Source organism: Tribolium castaneum, chromosome 8 (genome assembly GCF_031307605.1).
Source record: "Tribolium castaneum strain GA2 chromosome 8, icTriCast1.1, whole genome shotgun sequence".
Classification (NCBI taxonomy): Eukaryota; Metazoa; Arthropoda; class Insecta; order Coleoptera; family Tenebrionidae; genus Tribolium; species Tribolium castaneum.
This window is the reverse complement of record NC_087401.1, coordinates 9,056,073-9,079,173: the sequence shown is the minus strand read 5'-3', so window position 1 is coordinate 9,079,173 and position 23,101 is coordinate 9,056,073. Positions and strand designations below refer to the sequence as shown.

At 31.1% G+C, this 23,101-nt stretch overlaps 1 protein-coding gene across 9 annotated transcripts in view; it reads left to right on the top strand.

The window, feature by feature from the left end:
* LOC661159 (optomotor-blind-like) overlaps window positions 1–23,101 on the top strand; it is a 124,071-nt gene that overhangs the window by 35,348 nt on the left and 65,622 nt on the right. For all 9 annotated transcript variants that reach the window (XM_064358263.1, XM_064358262.1, XM_064358261.1 and 6 more), the window contains exon 2: window positions 1,358–2,229. In XM_064358263.1, coding sequence (XP_064214333.1) covers window positions 1,751–2,229 — 479 coding nt within the window. In that variant the 5' untranslated portion in view covers window positions 1,358–1,750. The remainder of the gene's footprint in view (window positions 1–1,357; window positions 2,230–23,101) is intronic.

Genomic DNA, 23,101 nt, shown 5'->3' with positions numbered 1-23,101 from the left:
TTTTGTTAATTTTTTTTTGTTTTATGTTTTTTGGATTATGGTTTGATACAAATTTTCAGATGATTACTAGAACTCGCAATACTTCTAATGTAGGGTCTATATAGAACACCCTCTGTAACTGCTTTTATTTTAGCTGTTTCAAAACTATGAAAACACCAACGGCGCATTTTACCAAATATATATTTTTTTTAAATAGATTTGATAAAATTGCGTAGTACTTATTAATGATTAGATATCTTATTGAAGTATAAATTATATTAGGTATTATGTTTTTAAAGTGCATGAATAATTTACATCCCATTTTGAGAGAAAATGCGACGTTGGCGTTTTTATAGTTTTGAAACAGCTAATAGGTACTTTAGTAAAATAAATAGAATTTCGTGGCCGTGATACAATTTTTTCATTTTTCTCTCATAAGGCAGAAAACTCAAAATTCGAATTTTAAGTTACTGTTACTATACTTTTTAATCATCCTATAAACTGTAAATATCCATATATTATTGTTTAAATATGTAAACAAATTTAAATGTAACAAATTTGGAGCGTCGAAGAAAAATGGTCACGTTATACCTACCTAGCAAGAAAAGATTGTTGAATGTTATACTAACACAGATATGAAAAATAAATATTTATTAAAAAAAATAAACATCAAGAAGAAAGTGATAGTAGTTAAATGCTATAAAAAGAGTAACAAATTAATGCGAGTTTTAATACAGTGTTATTTTATTTAATTACTTTTACTTATTGTTTTGAATAAAAAATGTTCAAGTTTTGTTTTGTTTCGTTACAGAGCTGGACCACGTTTCAAATCCTTGATGTTATTTAAAAAGAGTTTCGAAAATTTTCACCACTTTGTGTCAATAATGAAAAATGTAATTTTTCTGTGTAAAAAGTTTGTATTTGCGAATGCATTACTTATTACAGAAATTTTAAAAATTCGTAGCTGCGACATTATTTTTTATTTTTCCTCATAACGTAAAAAGCATATTGAAGCTAGAAACTCCAATGTTAAGTTACTGTTACTGCTATCCTGTAAATATTTTGGTATTATTTTTTACATAAACAAATATGTGATGTACCAAATTTGAAGCGCCGAAGAAAAGATGAAAAGTAAATATTTATTCAAGAAAAAAATAAACATCAAGGAAAAAGCGATAATATAGTAAAATGTTATAAGAGAGTTACAAATTAATAGAAGTTTTAATACAGTGTTATTCTATTACGTTACTTTTACTTATTAGTTTGTTAGAGAGCTGGGGCACGTTTAAAATCGTTGGTTTTATTTAAAAATGGTTCCACCTGTTTGTGTCAATAGTGAAAAATGTAATTTTCTTGTGTAAAAAGTTTGTATTTGTAGATGCGTCCCGTTTGGTAAAGGAGCATTCAGTCCTGGCAACATCAATGTCGCCTCAGCAGAAAAAGGAAACCGTGTGACAAAAAGCACTCGTAACGCCTCCATAGGCATAACCTCCTAACTCCTGCCCACCGTAAGTGTGAAAAGTGGGGGCGAAATGTCGCCATCGGATTGGCGGAGCCGCTTGAGCTGACACCCTCGCGACCAATCCCATCGCGTCCGTGTCATTAACACAGTCAGTGTCGAATCTGCGGGTTTCCTGCTATAGTCGTCGCTCACACTTAACCCGGGAAGGAGGTGTCAGACTTCACACTCAAGCCACCCCGCGTTCAGGACCTACTCAGTGCAGTGCGTGGTGCAGTGCGGTGATGTGATATACAGGGCCGGCGTCGGACCATGCGTTTCGATACGACCCTGGAGCCACCCCTCGACGCCAAAGTGAAGACCACGATGGCCTACCACCCCTTCCTGCAGCTGCCGCGCCAGACGGACTTCAGCGTCAGCTCGCTGCTCACCGCCGCCTCCAGCAGCAACCCCACGTCGCCGCCCGCCCCCGGCTTCTTCCCGTCGGCGGCGCTCGCCGCCTTCGGCTCGCAGGCCTCGCACGGCTGCTACCCGGGCACGCTCATACCCAAGATCAGCCATCCGCACCCGCATCACGCCCTCTCGGGACACCCCTACACCACCGCCGAGGACGTGGTGCTGGCCGCCGTCGCCGCGCACAACCACCACCCGGGGATGGTCAGGCCGCTGAGGGCGATCCAGCCGGAGGAGGATGGGGTGGTCGACGATCCCAAAGTCACACTTGAAGGGAAAGATCTCTGGGAAAAGTTTCATAAACTCGGCACGGAAATGGTCATCACCAAAAGTGGGAGGTGAGTACACTTTTTCTCTAACGAACGATTTGACACAAAATGTAAAAAGTGCGCGAAAAAACAACAAATTCGGTAGATGACACAAAATATAAAAAAGTGCGCGGAAATCTCGATTTTTCGAAAATTGAAATATTTAGATCAGGGTGAACAAGAGTGAAGTGTTTCCAAAAAAGTGCAAGATAAAATTAGACAACACGAAATCCAACTACTTATGAGTAGATCCGCGTTGGCCGTGGAAATTTGACAGTTGTGTCTAAAAAACACTGGAAAAGCTTACGAAAAAAACACGATTGTAAACTAAAAAAGTAGATGTTCAGATCAGAGTTGGCTGTGAAAATTTGACAGTTGTGACTAGAAAATGCAACATTTATTTACGAAAAAACTAAAAACTTGCGATTTTGAAGTAAAAAGATTAATTAAATAACAGTGGAATACTTAGAAATTTGATAATTCGGTTACCATATCAAATAAAATTAGATTGTCGATACGAAATCTAAAATTCGGAGACGAGTAGAACCGTAAAAACACCTAAAAAAAAACCAAGATATAATTTTAGAAAGAGGTTGGTGCTTATGATAGAAATCAGGATAGCTGTAAAAATTTGACAGTAGGTAACTATAGAAAAATTAAATTCGGTTAACATAACACAAAAAATAATATTATGTAAAAAATATATACTTTATGAAAAGTGAAAACATTCCGTATTAATCATAAAACATGTAGGACAGCGCGTGAGAAATCTGAAATTTTAATACAAAATCTAAATTGGAATTAATATCTAGTTAGATCCGCGTTGGCCGTGGAAAATTGACAGTTAATGTTGTGTCTTAAAATCGCCTAAAAAACTTGTAAAAAACAATTACAATTGCTACTTATGTATCAGGGTAGGCTGTAAAAAGATGACAGTTCTGATTACAAAAAGGTTTGTAAAAAAAATTTAAACACCGGAAAAGCTTGTAAAAAACCACTATTTTAATAATAAAAAAATCGAATTGGTGGTGCGTAAATCACAGATAGCTGTGAAAATTTGATAGTTGTGACTTGAAAATACAAAATCTAAGTTCTAAACACTTTGTGAATAAACTTGCGATTTTTATGAATATATTTTTTTAGATCCGGGTTGGCCGTGGAAATTTGATAGTTGTGTTAGAAAAGTTCGGTTGAAATAATATTTAAAAAAATCCTACCTACACTCGCTATTTGCCAAAAATATGAAGAGTGCGTGAAAAAAATTTTTTTTTATTAATTTCCAAGATCTGGGAGTAGGTTATATACTAACTAAACTTAGATCTAGGCGGGCCATGGAAGCTTGATAGTTATAAAAAACGACTAAGTTAGCGCAAAAACCTACGATTTTAAATAAAAATTAAGTATAGATAGATACTTGTATCAGATTAGCTGTGTTTAGACAGTTAACATATTATTAAAATAAGTGAACAATGTCATTAAAAAATCTACGAATGAAAAACTGGATGATTGTCAATACAAAATCCAAAATTGGAATATTCGATATGAGTTAATCCGCGTTGGCCGTGTAAATTTGTCAAATATTTAAAGAAAATACGAATAAACTTGATTTTAAAATTAAAAAAATACTTAGAATAAATCAGAGTTAGCCGTGAAAATTTGACAGTTGTAAGTAGAAAATATACGATTTACCTAAAAAGTTTGTGAAAAAACTTGCGATTAAGAATTACATTTAATTAAAATAGCCACCTAGTTTAAGAAAGGGAACTTTATTTTCAAAAATGTAATTAACCTATTAAGAAGTTGAAAAGTGAAAACACACAGTATTTGCTTTAAAATATGTACAGTGCACGAGAAAACTCGATTTTTAATACAAAATCTAAAAATGGAATACTAAAATTCACGTTAGCCATGAAAATTTGACAATTGCGTCTACAAAAAGCATAAAACTTGCTAATTGGATGAAATACGTTTTTCGATCAGAGTTGGCTGTAAAATCTACGTAAAAAGTGTGTGAAAAAATTTGACACTTGTGTCTAGAAAAACGTTAATGAATATAACCTAATCGAAAATACTGTCAAAATGCTCAACAATGAAAAAGTACAAAGTTGAAACAGTAATTTAGAATATTGGGTTTTTAAATAACAACTAGATAGTGTCGGCTGTGGAAATCTGACAGTTGTGCCTAGAAAATATGAAATGTAGGTATTAAGTTTAGGAAAAAATTAACAACAAAAATAAATATTGGAGGTGGTTCCTATTGGCTGTGGAAAATTTACCGATAAGTCTTAGACAAATATCAAAGCAGTAAACATATCTCAGGTATTGAACACAAAATTGTTAGCAAGATCGGAGTTGGCTGTGGAAATTTGACAGTTGTGTTACTAGAAAACGCTAAAATTATTTTTGAAATTAGTATGACATATAAGAAGTTAAAAAATGTGTGCAAAAATCAGCATATATTCAAAATTAGAACACTTATCCAACTCAGAGTTGACTGTAAAAATATGACAGTTGTGTCTGTTTTGTTTAAGAAATTGTATTAATGTATTAATGTGAATAACACCTCAAAAAATGTATTTGACCTAAAACATTAAAAACAAAATCTTAATTAAAAATATACAAAAAAGCTTTTTTGGGGTTAGTTGTAAAAATGGAAAATTTTTATTAGATAAGAGTTGACTGTAAAACCTTGATGGTTGTGTCTGATAAAAAACTCAACTTTATTTCAGAAATTTGGTAAACATAGCTATGATAGTGTTTGGTATAAATATAAAAAGATTAAATAATGGTTAAAAAACTAAGAAAATGTGATTAAAGCAGGCTGTGAAATTTTGACAACTATAAAAATAAATAAAACTATGTAAAAGGCTGCCAAAAGTGATGATAATGTCTTATGAACGACATAAGACCGTCATGCGTTTTTAAATCTACCTAAATGTAATAATAATCCATTCGTGATATTTTAGATAAGAGTTGGCTGTGCAAATATGACAGTTATGTTTGATTTGCCATTTTATAAGAACAAAAAGTAAAACTATATCTTGTTCTAATTGTCCTCCAATGAGTTTAATCAGTGTTACCAACTAAAATTGTAAGACTCAGTTTAGTAAAAAAACTAATTAGTGAAGTAATCCGGTCCAAAAAAAATTATTAATCACAACCGGTTAGTCAAAATTTATGCGAAATGAAATATAAGAGGCAATTTGTAATAAAATAATTTGACTTCGATTGCACTGAAATATTTTAAAAGCCGCCTACGTTCGAGTGAATGAATGACTTCATTCCGATTAATTTCAACTCAACGATTGAGGAAAGTAAAAATCAATTTTTTCTTGTTAAAAAGTTAATTAGTGTTAGTGGCAACTTGCCGTGTTGTAATTAAAATTCTGACGAATTTGAATTGAGCCAATTATAGGCCATCCCTTTTAAATTCACTTCCCGACGCTCGCTGGAGACGGATCTAAAAACCAGACAAGTTTGCTCTTCATTATAAATAATGTACCAAAAATCGTTAATTCTGTTGTTCATTTGCTCGGTTTAGTTTGAGTTTTAATTAGGCCTAAGTTGGAATATTTTCGAATCATTGAAGCGATGAGTTCTTGACCTAACAATAAATTGCAAATTTCTGTCGAAGTCACAATGAGTGAAAATCGTTTTTTGTGTATTTAACAGTGAAGCAAGGTTCATTAAAATTGTTGTATAACTGTTAAGTTTGTTCCTGGAAAAAGCGCAAAGTTTAATTAAATAAGATGCTAAATAGGAAATTAATTTTAACACGCGTGCAAGAAATATATCAAGTTATCATATTCACTTAAATTTGAATATTTGAGATAAGTCTTCAAAGGAAAATTAGCTCGTAAAGGGTCTCGTAAAATATTTTATTTTAGTTAACGGCTTGAATAAAATTAACGTTTATCATTCAACAATGTAATGGATGTTAGTTTTTGATGGAAAAATTAATTTTGGCCAGCGCTATGACGCGCAGTGTGAGTTTGACTCATATTTCCAGGAAAAATCTGGCGCTAATTAAAAATAAAATTAATCATTCCGGGAATAAATTAATTATTTCACTTTTAACAATTTAACTTGAATACAATTTATTTTTATGTCTAGAGAAGTGAATATCCAATCGTAAACAATTTTTCTGCACGTGAAAACTGTAAAAAACACCCGGTATAATTCCTCCAGGTTAATCTGTTTAACCCGACATCAATTTGTAAATCACCCTGTATATTGTAATTAACTAATTAAAGTGGTTAGTAGATGTATGTAATTTTTGTACAATCTCTTATGTTTTATGTTAAAAATTGCTGAACCGTTTTTATTTTTTATGTCTACAGAGTGTTTAAAACAAATTTTTTCTTCGAACATTTTATTGAATTCTGACTATTAATAAATTGTTTATAAATTTCGTTTCTCGTAACAAAAATAATTATAGAAAAACTCACATATTTTATTTTCAGTATTTACAGAAGTTACTGTTTCTTAATATAATCTTATTTATTTTAATATTGTTTGTATTAAATTATTATAATTGTATGGTCTCTATGAAACTGTAAGAAACGAAAAGATTTTTTTCGTCTAAATCAGTGTTCTTCAACCTTTGCCATCCGACGGAACCCTTTGTCGAGATATTTTTTTTTATGGAACCCTTCATTTAGTAATACACCCAGATGAGATTTTAGGGACAGCTGCGTTGACTTGTTACGAACAAGGTGAGCCCGTGCTTTGGTAATAAAAACTCTAAATAAGATTTAAATTTGCATTTATTTAAACAAACTTTAAACAAAAAGATAAATATTCCAAATAAAATAATATATAAAATAAAAAATAAAAATTAATGACTTTTTTGCGCTTGCTTATTATTGCACAAATTATCAATATCGGGATGGATCGTTGTTAATTGGAGACGCATATCATCCTCAGCGTCAAGTCTATTTCTGTACTTGGTTTTTGTTGCGACGTAAACAGAAAACGATTTCTCACAAAGGTAGGTTGTCACGAAAGGCATCAATTCTTTTACGGCACGTTTGGAAATTTCTGGAAATTCGTCCATTAATTTTATCCAAAATGGGCCAATGCCATCCGGTACAAAAGAAGACTTTAATGTTGTATCAGTGCGTATATCTATCAGTTGCTCCCTTTCTTTAATTGGGAGGGTATCCACATTACCACACTCATTAAACGGATTTTCGACCCAACTAATATTGTTGCACGTAGGAGGAAAATATTCCAAAAAAGTGTTTTTCAAGCCATTTAAATGTTCCAAAATATTGCTTTTTAAATTCGGGTCTAATGCAGTATTACTGGTTTCCAAAAAATCGTTTAAATTAGCAAAACATTCCGTATTATTTTTGGTGATACATTCCTCCCAAAGCTTGAGTTTAGATTTTATCGAGTTTATTCTGCTATTGACCTTAAAAATTGTAGAATTTGGTCCCTGAAGTGAAAGATTAACTTCGTTCAGGTATGAAAATATATCTGCAATGTAGGCCAGATTTTGAAGCCAACTAGTATCATTAAGTTTTCCAGCAAATTCACGTTCATTAAAAAAGATTCGAATTTCATCACGCAATTCCCAAAATCGCGTTAGGACCTTTCCCCTCGATAACCATCTTACTTCGGTATGAAGAAGGAGATTTTTATGTAAGCTTCCCAAATCATCGCACAATAGGGCAAATACCCTGGCATTTAGAGGTCTGGATTTGATGAAATTAATCATCTTAACGGCGTCATTGAGTACTTCGTGCAAAGCATTTGGTATCCGTTTGACAGCGAGAGCATGACGATGAAGGCAGCAATGGCTAGCTTTGATGTCTGGAACCAGCTTTTTTATACGTGCTATTACGCCCTTTATAACACCCACCATAGCTTTGGCTCCATCAGTGCATATGTGATAGCATAAATTCCAAGGAATTGAATGTTTTTCAAAATAAGCATTAAGTAAATTAAATATTTCTTCACCTGTTGTTTGAGTTGGCAGAGCCTTGCAAAAAAGCATATCTTCCTCAAAAGAAGATTCGTGTATGTATCTCACAAATACTAATAAAATTGCTAATCCAGCTACATCTGTGGACTCATCCATTTGCAAAGTAAATCCACATTTAGCATTTTTCAAACGATTTACTAGTACCGCTTCGCAGAAATATGACATATCTTCAATTCGTCGTGAAATCGTCGTGTCAGACAATGGGACGAGATCGACTTTGCTTGCAAATTTTTCGCCGAATACGCATGTAGTTAAGTCTTTCGTACAAGGTTTAATTAATTTTTCAGCAATAGTATAAGCTTCGCCTTGTTTAGCTATGCGCAAGCTAACTAAATAAGATGCTTTTAGTAGATTTTTATTATCATCACGAACATATCTTTCAAAGGTATGCTTTTTCTGATTTAGTTCATTACATTTTCTTTTAAAATATTCGCTTTTACCTTTTAAAGTCGGATGTTTAGTGTCCAAATGTCGCTTCAGCTTTGCAGGATTTAAACTGCTGTTGTTCACTACTTGCTCACATATTACGCAAAGTCCATTTGGCTCATCTTTATCACCAGTCCAAGTAAATCCGAAGTTCAAGTAATCTTCATCATATTTTCGTTTTTTTCGACTTGTTGTTCCCGCTTTATTTTCTTCTCCAATAATATCTGTCGAGTCTAATGTTGGCGGAAGACAGTTGGAATTTTCAAGATAGCAAGAGGATTGTTCTTGGGATTGTGATTCCAATTTGCCACTTTTGAGCCAATTCAGCATCATATTTCTGAACGATTCTAGGTTAGGATCAAACAAAATACAATTTATTTTAAAACTGTAAGTTAACTTACCTTTGCTTGTCTAAACCTAAAACAACAACAAAACTACGACCACAAGTACAGTTACATATTTTTGAAAATTAAGGTTAAGTGCAGTGTAAGTCAACTATGCGAATGGATAACATGTTTCAACATGAAACTCCGATTGACGCATGTGCATTCTGAAGAGCGGCGCGGCCGACGTCTCTCGAATTGAAGCAATGACTCGCGGAACCCCGAAAGCCTTTGGGTGGAACCCTAGGGTTCCGCGGAACACAGGTTGAAGAACACTGGTCTAAATCAATAGATTAATTAATTGTAAACAACTTTAAAAAGGAGGTGAGATAAAGAAAAAAAATACACAATAAAAATAAATATTTAATACAAACACAAAACACACAAAAACAAAAAAAATTGCTAATACATGAAAACTAAAGAAGGAAAATAAGATTTCACCGTTTTAAAAAAGTTACTTCAAATTTAAAATTAGGTACAGTTGACCAAAATGAAAATGACGCCTTGTGCTACCGGTCATAAATAATCGAATTGCATACCAGATGTTGTTTCAAGATAAATTCTTGTGGGAGCCAGTTTACAGTAAGCGGAATTAAAATTTAAATCAGAGTTAAACTAGTTTTAATTAAGTTACCATATATTTTGCATTGAGAAGAAAAAATTTAACAATCATAAAACGTCAACAATTTTTTAAGTTTATCTTCATACATAAATCTAACATAAACTGATTCAAAACCTAATTTGTTTTGATGGCAAAACTAAAAAAAACGTTTGAGTTGTTTCTACATAAGCGTAAATAAGTCGGAACTATTTACCAACAATTTTTTAGTTCTGAATAACTGCATTTTAAAAATTTCAGAAAATAAAAATAGATAACTTATTAATTTTTATAAATCATTTAAAATATTATTGTTTTACATAAAATCAAGTTTAAAATAAAGAAAGCGTATTTCGTATATACTAAAATTATGTTGCGTAACTTAATTTTGAAATACAGTTTATCAAAAAACTATTACATTAATAATAAAATGTCTTTTATAAAGTTCATATTATTAATGCATAATTTTCTTTAATTTTCTCTAATGATTTTTAATAAATTGTTTACTATTTAAGAAACTGTAGAAAGCTCTGTTAAAATTTAATTGGTTATTAAAAGTTAACAACGCGAATGGACCAACCAAATTGCTTCAGTTTGGTCACGTGATCAGTTATTCACTCATTTTTTTATAAAGCGGTCCTAAACATTTTCATTTGATTTAAAAGTATTACAGTTATGGAATCTTTTTTGATAATTTATTTGGTTAAATTAAATAAATAATTTTGGTTTTTTTTAGTGACAAACAAAACTAATAGAAAACTTAGGATTGACTTACAGAACCTGACGTTTGTCAGTGAAAAATACATGACAACTTAATTCGAATTAATTTAATTCTGAAGTAAATTTTTAATTCGCATCCACAGCAGAGGCTGGTTTATTGAGGCGTCATCTTCATTTTGTTTGACTGTACTTACCTATATATTAGTTTTTTAGTGTTTTTTAGTTGAGGATGTAATAAAATTAAAAAGTTTGTTAATGATTTAAACAAATTATATGAAAAACCCAGTTTTGTGTAGGATTGAAAAAATGAGATAGATTTCTCAGTTAGTCTGGGTTTTCTTTTTAGAAATTTTATTATTTGTGTACTAAATGTTTGGCTCTATTTTTACTCATGCTGCAAAAAATCGAATGATTAGATGATAAAATGTGCCGTCATTAGGGTTGATAAGAAGAGTATTTCCTCTCTGTACTTTTCAGTTTTTCTCCTGACGTCGGAAAACCGCAACATCCTCTCAATTGCGCCACATTTAATAATTCCTCTCTCAAAAAACCGCCTCTTTGGCCACACACATTCGGTTTAAATCCGTCTTAATTGGTGTTAAATTCAATTATCCCGTCCTAATTCCTTACAAATATCTTCCTGTTGCTTGCCATCCCAAAAATCAGTTTGTCGCCGTAAATTAGATGCACGTTTTCAGTTGAATTACGGCCGCGTCGACGTGTGAAAAAAACGCTTTCAGATTTATGAGTGTGTGCGCATGTTAAAAACAAGGTGCGTGATGGATTTTTTAATGAGCCGAAACGTCGTCGTCCTAGCTTCAAATCGATCATATACAGCGGCACAAGATGGAAGCAAATCGGAACACGACCGAGCTTAACCCTTGTGTGTCGGCCAAGTGTTAAGGGTGCGAAGGGAGCCGATGTAAAGAGGACTAATTATTAGCACCCCTCACTGTACGGACTCTTGCAAACCCGTTCGGGGGGCGAAATTGGGACGCCGAGGGTGAACAACTGGAACAGATCATAAAACAGCGGAAAATATAGGAAAAAAATTTAAACTATTAGACTAAAATACTCGTACAAATGTTCATCTAAAGCTATTTTTCCGAGAAATTAACCTAATTAATTAACTCTTTAATTTTAATAATAATAAAGCGTTTTTTTAATTGTGTTAAGTACCTACAACTCGTTTAGTAATTATTCCTATTCAGGTTTAACCCTCTTAATAACAAAATATAACTAGGTAAATAAACTGAAAAGTAAATAGATAAATAAATGAATGAACGGAATGATGTGTACGAAACTTGCACTCTAGAAAAAAAACAGAAAAGAAAACTAAAACAGAAAAAATAAAAATAATACAATAAATAAAAAATATAAAACAATAAATAAGCAAAAGTTATGTTTGAAAAAAGTATGAATTAGAAAATGTCTTTATTGTGTTCTAAGAAAGAGATCTTCAAATACCAAATTACCAATTTACTTTTTTTATTTTTATTTTCCTTAACAGTAGTCTAGTGTTTGAAATAAAAGCTCAAACAATTTTTTGTTATTGGAATTTTTAACTCGCCCTGCAGTATTTGTACAAGTGTATGTTTTATAAAGTTTTAAATAAATTATTGGATCAAAATTCTTTTTTTTTTAAACAATCGATTTAATTTTCTATTATAAATATTGGTATTTATTTTGTTATTTATTATCTATTGTTTTGTGTCAATATTTAAAAGCATATTTTTTGTACAAGAGGAAAATAGAACACTATAGAAAATTTTGTTAAATATCGAAACTACTTCAGTAAGCACACAGACGTAGATCTAACGTTATTTTAACGTTATACCGATTGATATAACGTTTTTCATTTAAATTTACAACGTTGTTTTTTGGTTATATGATTACGTTTTTTTAACGTTTATGTTACATGGTTTAAAAACTATCGTTGTTTTTTTTACCAAATTTTAACGTTTAAAATACGTGTTTACTTAAACTTGTATTTAGGCACATAAAATTGTTATAAACTTATAATTAACGTTAAAAAACTGAATTTGGTTTTTAGAGCACTTTCTAACGTTAATGTAAGCTTTTAATTAAATGTTATATTAATTTTTTAAAGCGAAATATAAAAAATATATACACGTAGTAATAACGACTCTTGTATATATTTTTGAAAATCATTATTTTAAATTATAAAAACCGATGTAAAAAATAGAAAAAACAATATCGATTTTTAGGAAAATATTAAAAGATTTATTTATAAGATGCCGCTTTTTCAGAGTAATACTTTTTTATATTGCATATTTTATAATAAAATAATATTTTCTGAGAAAAAACGTTTTTTTGAAACGTTGCTCGTTGACGTTGATTACTGGTTTTATATTTTCTATAATTTTACGTTATATTTTTACGTTATAAAATCGTTTAAATAGTTATTAAAAAAAACGTTAATGTGTTACGTTACAAATAACGTTATTTGCATGGGAATTTTTGCGTTGATTTAATGATTGAAGTAAATTATTTTTTTACGTTGTTTTTACGTTAGGCTGCTTACTTGAACTGTCTAAATCAGAAATTTTTAAACAAGATTTTTTTAAAATTGAAATGAAATGTTTTTAAACAACATAAAATGTGTTCTCGAATAATTGCTGTTTTTGTGATAAAATAAACTTCAATATTTGGATCAAAAGTGGCTAAAATAAAATTTTAATGTTTAGTAATATTTAATTATGTTTGTGAATGCTCTATTTATATTAAATCAATTGTGTTTAAAAAGGTGCTGAATTTATTTAAATTTTCGATAGAGAGATGGATACATAAATAAGAAATAGATAAAATAACAAAAATTATTTACATGTTAGAAGTTTTACATAAAATTGTTGCTTAAACAGAAATACCTAAAACTGAGTATACAGTGTGTCCCAAGTCTTTTGACTATGGCAAAAATAAGTATTTATAGTTCGAGAAAAAAATAATTAATGGTGTATACAATGATAAATTGTTCAAATTTTTTAATGTATGGCTGTGTTACACTAAATCTAATTTTTACTAGTTGTTGCCAGGTTTTCCATAAGATTCCAATATTCTTTTAATTTTTGTTAAAATATAAAAAAAATTAACTAACAATTTAGTATTGAAAATCTCAAATATGTAGTAATTGGTGATCGGGTACAATAATTGTTGAACTACCCTCGTATAGTAACAAATGTAGTTGAGTATTTTTAGTGTTGAAACTTTTTGGGCTTCCCCGTTCCGATTAGCATACAATTTTCGTCTGTTGGGAATAATGAAGCGATTTAATCGTCTGCCTGCCTCCCTACACCTCGCGAAACCTAAAACCTCCGGTGAAGCGACCTCTTTTACAGACATTGCGTGCATCCTAGTGTGCTTTGGAGCCGTCGTTACGTCTTGTTTAGGCGCCTGCTAGATGCGTACCCTAGAATTAAGGCTCGCTCGCCTCAAGGCTCGTCCTGTCATGGCCTCCCATTATCCTACTGATTGTATTGTGATATTATACCTGCTATAACCAATCTCTAATAATATATGTTTTTGTAAATACCATGTTGGTGGCATATTCACAGTAAATGTTTGTCTTGATTTATTACCGTCGAGCATTTTAAACGCCTACTTGATTGCGACGTTTATTTTTTCGGGCGTCTCAATCCGTTCGTTCGCACACAAATGCTGAATTTTGGACACAACCCTTAAAAGTCTTACTGAGTCGGCGATGTTTACAATAGAAAACGATAAATTACCTGGCGTTTTTACGGCACAGGTAAACATCTCGACATCCCAGAAACACTTAAAAATATTATTAATGGTCTTTTAAATAAATCCGACATAGGCTTTGTGTGGAATATTAGGAGAAAATTGGAGGGTCAACCGAATTAATTTGATTTTTATGGATGAGAGAGGAGCTTGTTTAAGCCCATCCATCCAATTTGTGGAAACGCATTTTTCACGAATTAATTCCCTTTTTCTATTTTATTGTTTACTCTAAAAGGTTATCTTCAGATCTCCAGTCACGGTTATTACGCTCAACGTATTTTCTTCAAATTGACTTACATTAAAAAACTTGTGAAGTGCGTTCACAATCACTGCCTCGTCCAGATAAAATCCTTGTTTACTTTTGTTAATCGTAATAACTCAGCTAATTACCGGAATTCGTTAGCCAGTTTACCATTTTCTCAGGTTTTCAAGAAGAACAAATGGCCATAAATGAGCAATGCTTTTATCAATACTTAGTTAAAAAACAAGACTTGTTTTACACTTTATAACAAGACAATTTTGGTATCACGTTATTTAAAAACAAAATTTTATACAGGGTTAGTCTGCTAAAAGTATATTTTACTATATTTCAGTTTCAGTAATCGCACAGAAATCAACATTTGCGATTTATTAAAAAATACTTTATATTTTTTACTTTGCATAAGATTTTTTTCAGAATTTTTCAACCTTTTCTTACAATAAAAATTAGTACGGATTTTTTTGTTCAAAAACATTTAAGAATAGCTCGTTCTCCAACGACAAAAAACAGTTTTTTGCAGCTATTAATTAATTAAATAATAATAATTATAAAAAATTGCAGTAAAATTCTGAAAAAATGCTTAGACACAACAAAAATAATAAAAACATTTTCTGAATTGTAGCGCAATTCCTTGTAATTAACATTAATTAATTAATAAAAGTACTAGCAAACAGTAAATTTTGCACGATTATTTGTTTTTGAGATACCTACCGCAAAAATATACTTTCGGTAGACTAACCCTGTATAGGGTATACAGGGTGAGTCAATAGTAGGTTACTTGTGAATTTTGTTCTGCTAAAAGTTTATCATAGATTGTTATTATTTAAAAGAAAAAAATTCAGTGTTGATTCATTAACGTTTTTAAAAATCAAACAAAGTATCCAAGTGATAAGTGGAATTTGTATTTTTGTTTTGTTGTATTTTTGTAACAGACATGTCAGAAATTACCCATTATTGACTCACCCTGTATTATAATCTTTTTTAAAGCTTATTAAACACTAGAGATTCAAAACGTCTCTAAAGTAGTTCTAAGCTATTTAAATAATTATGTCTTTTAGGAAAACAGTTAACAGTCGATTACAAGATGGTCAGATTCTCAATAAATTAAAAGCAACTATTTTTTTATTTAATAAAAAAGACTTATTGTCTAACATTTTTAAAAATATATAAAACAAAAGTATTTAATCTAAATACATCATTACCTTTAAAATAGAAGAAATACAACTAGGTACTGTAGCAGCGTTTTCTTTGTACACCATTAAATTTTTATTATAACTGCTTTAAACTCCAAAGACTCTTCAAGCTAATTGTGTGATCAGTATCGTAAATATTTTCGGGTCACTCTTGTCAAAACATCTTATTGTGAGGGTGGCTTATCTTAAACACAAATATCTGTTGTAAAACTTTATGGTGTACAAAGAAAACGTTGCTACAATATGTTTAGGTTGCGCACAATTAGACAAGAATAAATCAAATTAGCATAAAAACAAACAAAGAAATAATAAGATAGTAACGATTTGCGTATTTATTTGAAATAAATAAATATTTACTAAAATAAAAATTTATTTAATAGGAGTATAAATTAGTACGTATTTTCGAGGTTTTGGTTCAGATCTAAATTTGGTTCTTGTCTCTACATTCATTCAAAATATTAAGCTAATTCTTCGACTATCTACGCAAATTCAGGTTAAAATAATTCGATGACGAAAATGAACTATCTTGATAAAATAGATATTTATGCTCAATTATTTATACGATAAGTAGTAGAGACAGAAAAAAGGAAACGTAAAAATATGAATTTAAAAATTAAAATGATTTAAAAAACAGCTTTCACATCTCAATAATGAAAACGAAAAATCGCACAACACGCTCTTAACATTTTATTTTTTATAATATGACCTAATTTAATTACAGTAAAAAAACTAAAAATAAGTTCTCAGGTGTTTGTTTTACAAAAAATTTAAGGCAATTGTCGGCATGGAAATTTTTTACGCACAATTTTGTTGCTAATAAATATTCTTACTGTGTGTAGGATATAGCTACTTATTTTTTTATGTGACAGTGGAAAATTTTACAATTTTTTTTACGTAAAATTACTATTCGAGCCCAAAAAATGCAAAAGCCGTCATACGAGAAGGTTTGAAATTATTTTTATTTCAGTGAATTAAACTGAATTAGTTCAAAGGTTCGGTTATCAGCTATCACCTTCGTGTGGGGACACGTGTATCCGCCTATAATTTTTATTGTTTGCCATAATCCTTATCGCATCATAAAGGTGTTAAAGGCGTCTATTCGGCCACAATTTTTCGTCAAGGCGACCAAGCCGAATTTTTTCGGTTCGCTGAATAAATTATCGGAGCTCCTTATGATAATTATACAGGGCTAAGGACACGTCATGAGATGCGGAATAAAGGGTTGAAATAGATATCTAAATAGGAGGTAATTATACATCGAGTTTCCCCTTTGTTGCCAATAATTACCCACCAATTAGTTTAAAACCGGGTTAATAATTTATTAAAACAGTTTGTAATTATTACTGTGGGTTTTTATTGAAATCTAGAAAAAATTCATGAGCGCCGCTTCGATCCCATCTTCGAAATTCCGGTCGTTGTTTTTTGTCGAGTGTTTACCCAGCAATTTCGTGGTTGGATTTAAAATCACAGTAACCATGAAGGTTTAATCATAGTGTAGCGAGGTGAGAAAATGATGCTGGGCAATTATGGTACAGTCCCGTCCCGGCTGGGTGTACACTCCGCCACCGAAAATATTTAATTCCGGAGTTATGCGGCAAATTGGACGAAATGAAACGGCGACATATTCGTCTGATTGAGAAATATTACGCCGGATTTTTCCGGAGGGTGTCTTCCTTCCCGTTCCGGTTATCTCAGCAATTTTTTCATTTGTGTGCTCATGACGCTGGAATATTATTATATCAAACCGATGTCGTAAAAGTTATCAGCGTTTTTATCGGACATGTGTCTGGGGTCGGGGGTCGAGGGTCAACAGATTGGTTACAGGAGGCGGTGTCATAAATATCACACGCCGCCACCGACTTGCTGATAATTGGTGGCTCGTAAACCACACATTTTTTTCAGCATTTTCGGAGACTTGAGGACGCGTTGGTTTTCGGAATGATGTCGCGGAGTTATCGAGAATGTCGACTTAACATGGCGACAACTTGTAGCAATTAAATCCGATGCTCGCAGTTTTATTGTGGACGAGATTTTGTAGTTTTTGCAGCGAGATGCGATTTTCTCGCAGGCGCACCGCTGATTGCCAATCAAAGATTAAAGCACATTTTTAAATGGAGCACAAAAGTCGCTCGCAAACGCTTAGCTTTAAATAAATACCTATAAAGTTAACTGGTTGAACATTAAATTATCAAGATGAGAAAAATTGATGGCTAAAATTTACACATCAAAATTGTAAAAAAAATTTCTACAAGAAAGTTCGAAGAACCATATCGTTATTTTTTATGGTGGGAATTAAGCTAGAAAACTTAATTCTTTACAACTTTGTGTCTTCCAGCTTTTTATTATTATTTGTGTCATATTTTTGTTATTAAATTTTCTTATTTTTTTAATTATTTATTAAAAAAACTAAAAAAAAATTAAAGCCAATGAGTGCCTGAATATTTGAATGGTAGAAAGTAACTAATACCTAAGTAAAAGTTTCGACATAATGGGCTTATTTTTTAAAAATTGACAGATAAACCTCATTTTTGACAAAAAAACAACTCAATCCAATATGTTTTTAGCTCAAAAACTATAAAAAAAAAACACAAAAATAAAATAAAACAATTTTTTGATACTTAAAAAAACAATTTTTTGGTGTATTCTTATTTATTTTTAAACGAATTTTTTAAGACAATTGCTTTAAAAAAGACTAGAAAAACTAAAGCTATAAAGTCTTGAATGTCGAAAAGAAAAAGTAACATTTTTTACATGAGCGGCTAATTTTTAAAAAAATTGTCAAATGAATCAAAAATGACGAACAGTAAACTCAGATCAATACGTTTTTAGTTCAAAAACTGCTGAAAAATGCTTTAAAATTGCTTAAAAAAGTTCAAAAGAAAAACTAAAGCTAATCAGAAGTTTGAAAATAATAAAAATAACGAATACCTCAGTAAAAGTTTCGACATGATCGGCTTATTTTTTGAAAAATTGACAAATGAATCTCATTTTTGACAAACAGCCAACTCAATCCAATAAGTTTTTAGCTCAAAAACTATCAAAAAAAAAACACAGAAATATAATAAAACAATTTTTTGATACTTAAAAAACAATTTTTTGGTGTATTCTTATTTATTTTTAAGATAATTCTTTAAAAGAATTGTTTAAAAAAAAACTATTAAGAAAAAATTAAAGCCATTAAATGCTTGAACTCTCGAAAGGAAAAAAGTAACATTTTCGACATAGGCGGCTTATTTAAAAAAAAATGACAAATGAAACTCATTTTTGACGAACAGCAAACTTAACTCAATAAATGTTTTGCTCAAAAAATGTCGAAAAAAGCTTTAAAATTGCTTAAAAAAACTAAAGAAAAAAATAAAAACAATAAGTTGTTTGAAAAGTAAAAAGTAAATAAAACCTAAGTAAAAGATTTGACATGATTGGCTTTTTTTTTTCAAAAAATTGACAAATGAATTTTATTTTTGACAAACAGCCAACCCAGTTCAATAAGTTTTTATCTCAAAAATTGCAAAAAAATCAAAATTATATAAAAAAAATTTTTGCTACTTAAAAAAAACTGTTCTTTGCTGTGTTTTTATTTATTTTTAAAATAATTTTTTAACACAATTGCTTTAAAAAAATATTACGGAAAAACTAAAGTCATTAAGTGCTCGAACGCTTAAAAGAAAAAAAGTTACATTTTCGACATAAGTAGCTTATTTTTTTAAAAATTGACAAATGAAACTCCAAATCCAAAAAATAATTTTTTTGTTCATTCTTATTTATTTCTAAAACAATTTTTCAAGACAATTTCTTTAAAAAATTGAAAGAAAAGCTAAAGCCAATAAGTGCTTGGACGTTCAAATGAAAAAAGTAACATTTTTGGCATAAGCGGCTTATTTTTTTAAAAAATTGACGAATAAATCTTATTTTTGACAAACAGCAAACTCAGTTCAATAAGTTTTTAGCTTAAAAACTGTCAAAAAAGACAAAAATAAATCAAAAAAAAGTTTTTTATACTTAAAAAAGCAAATCTTTGTATTCGTATTTATTATAAATTATAATTTATAATTAATAATAATAATACGAGTGCAAAAACACAAGCTTAAAGTTCGAGGACTGTCGTCTCGCATACGCTCGTTGCATACCTAGACACTTGAAAAATTTAAGCGTTTTTGCATAAGTGTTATTCAAAATTATTTGTAGGATAATTTAAAACACGTTGCTATAGAGAACGTGTTTTAAAATAGTGAAAACACGCTACTATGGGAAGCGTGTTTTAAAACAGTAAAAACAAGTTATTATAAGAAACGTGTTTTAAAATAGTGTTTATAATCGAGGATTCAGATAATAATGGAGGGTTAAAATGTTACCAACAAAAAAATCTTATTTAGATCTTTATTTCAATTTAGTTCGTTTCTAAAACTGAAACTCTTTCATGTTGTATAAGAACTTGTCAAAATACTCCTTGAAATAAAAAAAAAATAAAATAAAAAAAACTTTGTGTGTGTCATTTTCGTTGAAAATAAGCTGGAAAACATAAAACTTGGTCGCATAAAACTATTTCTATCGTTTTTTCAACCGTTGAAGCGCATTTTTTAGTTTTCTACCTAAATACACCTAGCAGAAAAATTATCTAATTTTGAGTTTTTTTAGCACGTTTTTAATGCAAAAACGTAATTATTAAAAAAAAATGTTAAGAATAAGGCAAAAAATTGATGGAAAAATGAAATGAAATAGAATTCGCGTTTTGCTCCGGTATAGCGCAAATTTTAGTCCCTCGTTAAAACGTATTTTGCAGCAACAAGTTTACAGACGTATTTTTATTTTGAAACTGTGCAGTGCACATTCTGCATATTTTACGAAAAATTGGTCATGGAATTACCAAATTACCATCAATCGAACCGCGGCGAATAATCCATCTGTCCCGGAAACGTCCCATCGAATTAAACCCATTTTTTCGCTCAACCACTTGTCATTTTCCTCGGCCGCAAAGAATATGAAATTAACACCTGCCATTGCGAGATCTTGTTGAAAAAAAAAACAGCCATAAACCTTCGAAATTGCTATATCAGATCATTAACCGATCCAAACACCTTATTAGCATCAAGATCCATCCACAAATCGAAAAGCAGATGACTTGATTCCGAGAGAAAGGTAAGGAGACCCATCCAAATTACCGAAAGCGGCCAAGGAGTTGGGCTATGGGAAGGCCGACTCGGCTGTGGACCCAGCCATGGGCCCACCTCGACTCACCCAAACCTGCCACTCATATAACAACGTTGTTAACTAACGAGTATATCATAATAACTACGAGGTGCGTCCGCTCAGTGGAACAGCAGTGGGAAAGGGGCGGTTAAGTCGCGGCTAACGCACTGGACGACTGTACCTACCTCACAGAAAATATGATAAATACTAAATTATACCTTATTGACTTTAGCTATAAGGTACAGCGGACCAGTGGAGTAGCGAGGGTTTGGGGGCCGTTGCCTGTTGGGAAAAAAGTCGAGTTGGCTGGGCCGCAGCAAGGAGTGTGTGAGTGTGTGTTTAAAACGGAGGAGGGAAAAAACAACATCGGAGAACCTATCATTATTCAGTTTTTATGTACCACCGAGTATATGTGTGGAATTAGGTACGAAAATTCGAACGAACGAGGATATGTGTGGTCTATTGACAGGTGGTCCGAACATCATTGTTAGAAAATTTGAAGGAAGTCATAAATCTTCCAACTAATAACGGAGAGCTTAATTCCTGCTTCGAGTTGTTAATTGAGAGGTGATTAGACCAAAAATGAATTTTTAGAGGGAATTTATGCGATGGACCTCATTTCAATAATGATTTCATTAGACGTGGTTCCGAATGATATTTCCGAAAGGAAATATTAGGTTCGATCGCCGGTTGTGACACAGCTCGGTGACGAAACAACATCTCGGCCAAAAATTAATTCCATTGATTGAATTTTTTCATCAACAAGGCACATCTTTTAAACGCAGTTATTTTGATCTACATATTCCACAATATCTACAATATTTGTTGAAAATTATCTATTAAACAATATCAAGTGGGTGGTTTAATCTAAATTGCAATAGTGCTTAAGGGCACGTGACACAACTTCACTTCGTTCGTGTCATTTCGTTGCTTAGCAACGACCTGCGCCTGCGGCTCGGTGTTGCGCCTGTGGCGCAAATTTGGCGCAAATGTGGCGCCACTTTACATTTTTCATTCTCATTTCGTTGCTTTTAATGCACCTTTTAATTTTTTATTGTCGAGGTACATTTTTTAAGCAGAAACGCAGTTATTTTGATATATTATGTCAAGCAACTGGATTTTTAGCGTTTGATGACAAAACAAATGTTCAAAAATTTCAGTAAAACTTACCAAAGAGTTAAAATTTGAGTTTTTGCAAGTGTTCAGTAGAAGTATGTCAAAAATATCGGCAAATGTGGAGTTGTTTTTGCTTTTTTTTTGCAAGTTTTTTCCATACTGGTTTGGTGGTTACTTTATTTTGCTTTATTCGAAAGCTTTGGCGCGTTTTTTTACTCCAAAACCAAGTTATTTTAAGAAAATTCGCCAAAATAATCCGAAAAATGCCGATTGGTGCTACTTTTCTCGTTTTCAAGTCTTAAACCTTTTACTTATTAAAATGTCAGGGACAAGATTTTAAACAAAAATTGCTTGAAACAGCAGCTAATAATTTTTTTGACCAAGTTAGGAACTTGGTGCGCTAAAGAGGTAACTTTTTTAAGTGATTTTGACGAAAATATTATTAAATTATTAATTAATAAAAGTTCTATGGCTAAATCTGGTAACAGTTAGTTATTTAACGAGTTTGAGTGTAAATTGGATGCTTTATTTCAAAAGTGAAATATTAAACCACAAGTGAAAACGAGTTGAATACAACATTGATTCTTCGAATTACACTCAACAAGGCTTAAAATTGCTTCAAATTTGTTAAAAATAATCTGACGTTTTGTATTAACAAATGCTAAACAGTTATCAACACTTTTTTACATAGAAGAAAAACCGTAAATTTTGATAGTGACAAAAATAAAATAAATGATTATCTGGCTCAAAAATTATTTAAACCAAATGAGACCCAACTATTATTTATTTTTTTTAACTTCTCTCCTTAATAATTCCAAAGAATAAAAATAATACCGACTATTTTCAAAACTAGATTACGTTCTTTGATGATATATGACTGGATGTGTCATTTTTATTTTGCGTGATTGTACCTAATAAAAAATTACAAAGGCGAAATAATTGCTTTAACCAACTATTTTAAACAAAAATCCTTAATAATTTCAAAGGATAAGAAACAAAATACCGAACATTTTCAAAAGTAGAATACGATCTTTGATGATTTAGGACTGGATGTGTCATTTTTATTTTGGGTGACCTAATAAAAAATTACAAAGGCGGAACAATTGCTTTAACCAACCATTTTAAACAAAAATCCTTAATAATTTCAAAGGATAAAAAACAAAATAACGAACATTCTCAAAACTAGATTACAATTTTTGATGATTTATGACTTGACATGTAATTTTCATTTTGGGTGACTGTACCTAATAAAAGTTACAAAAGCGGAACAAT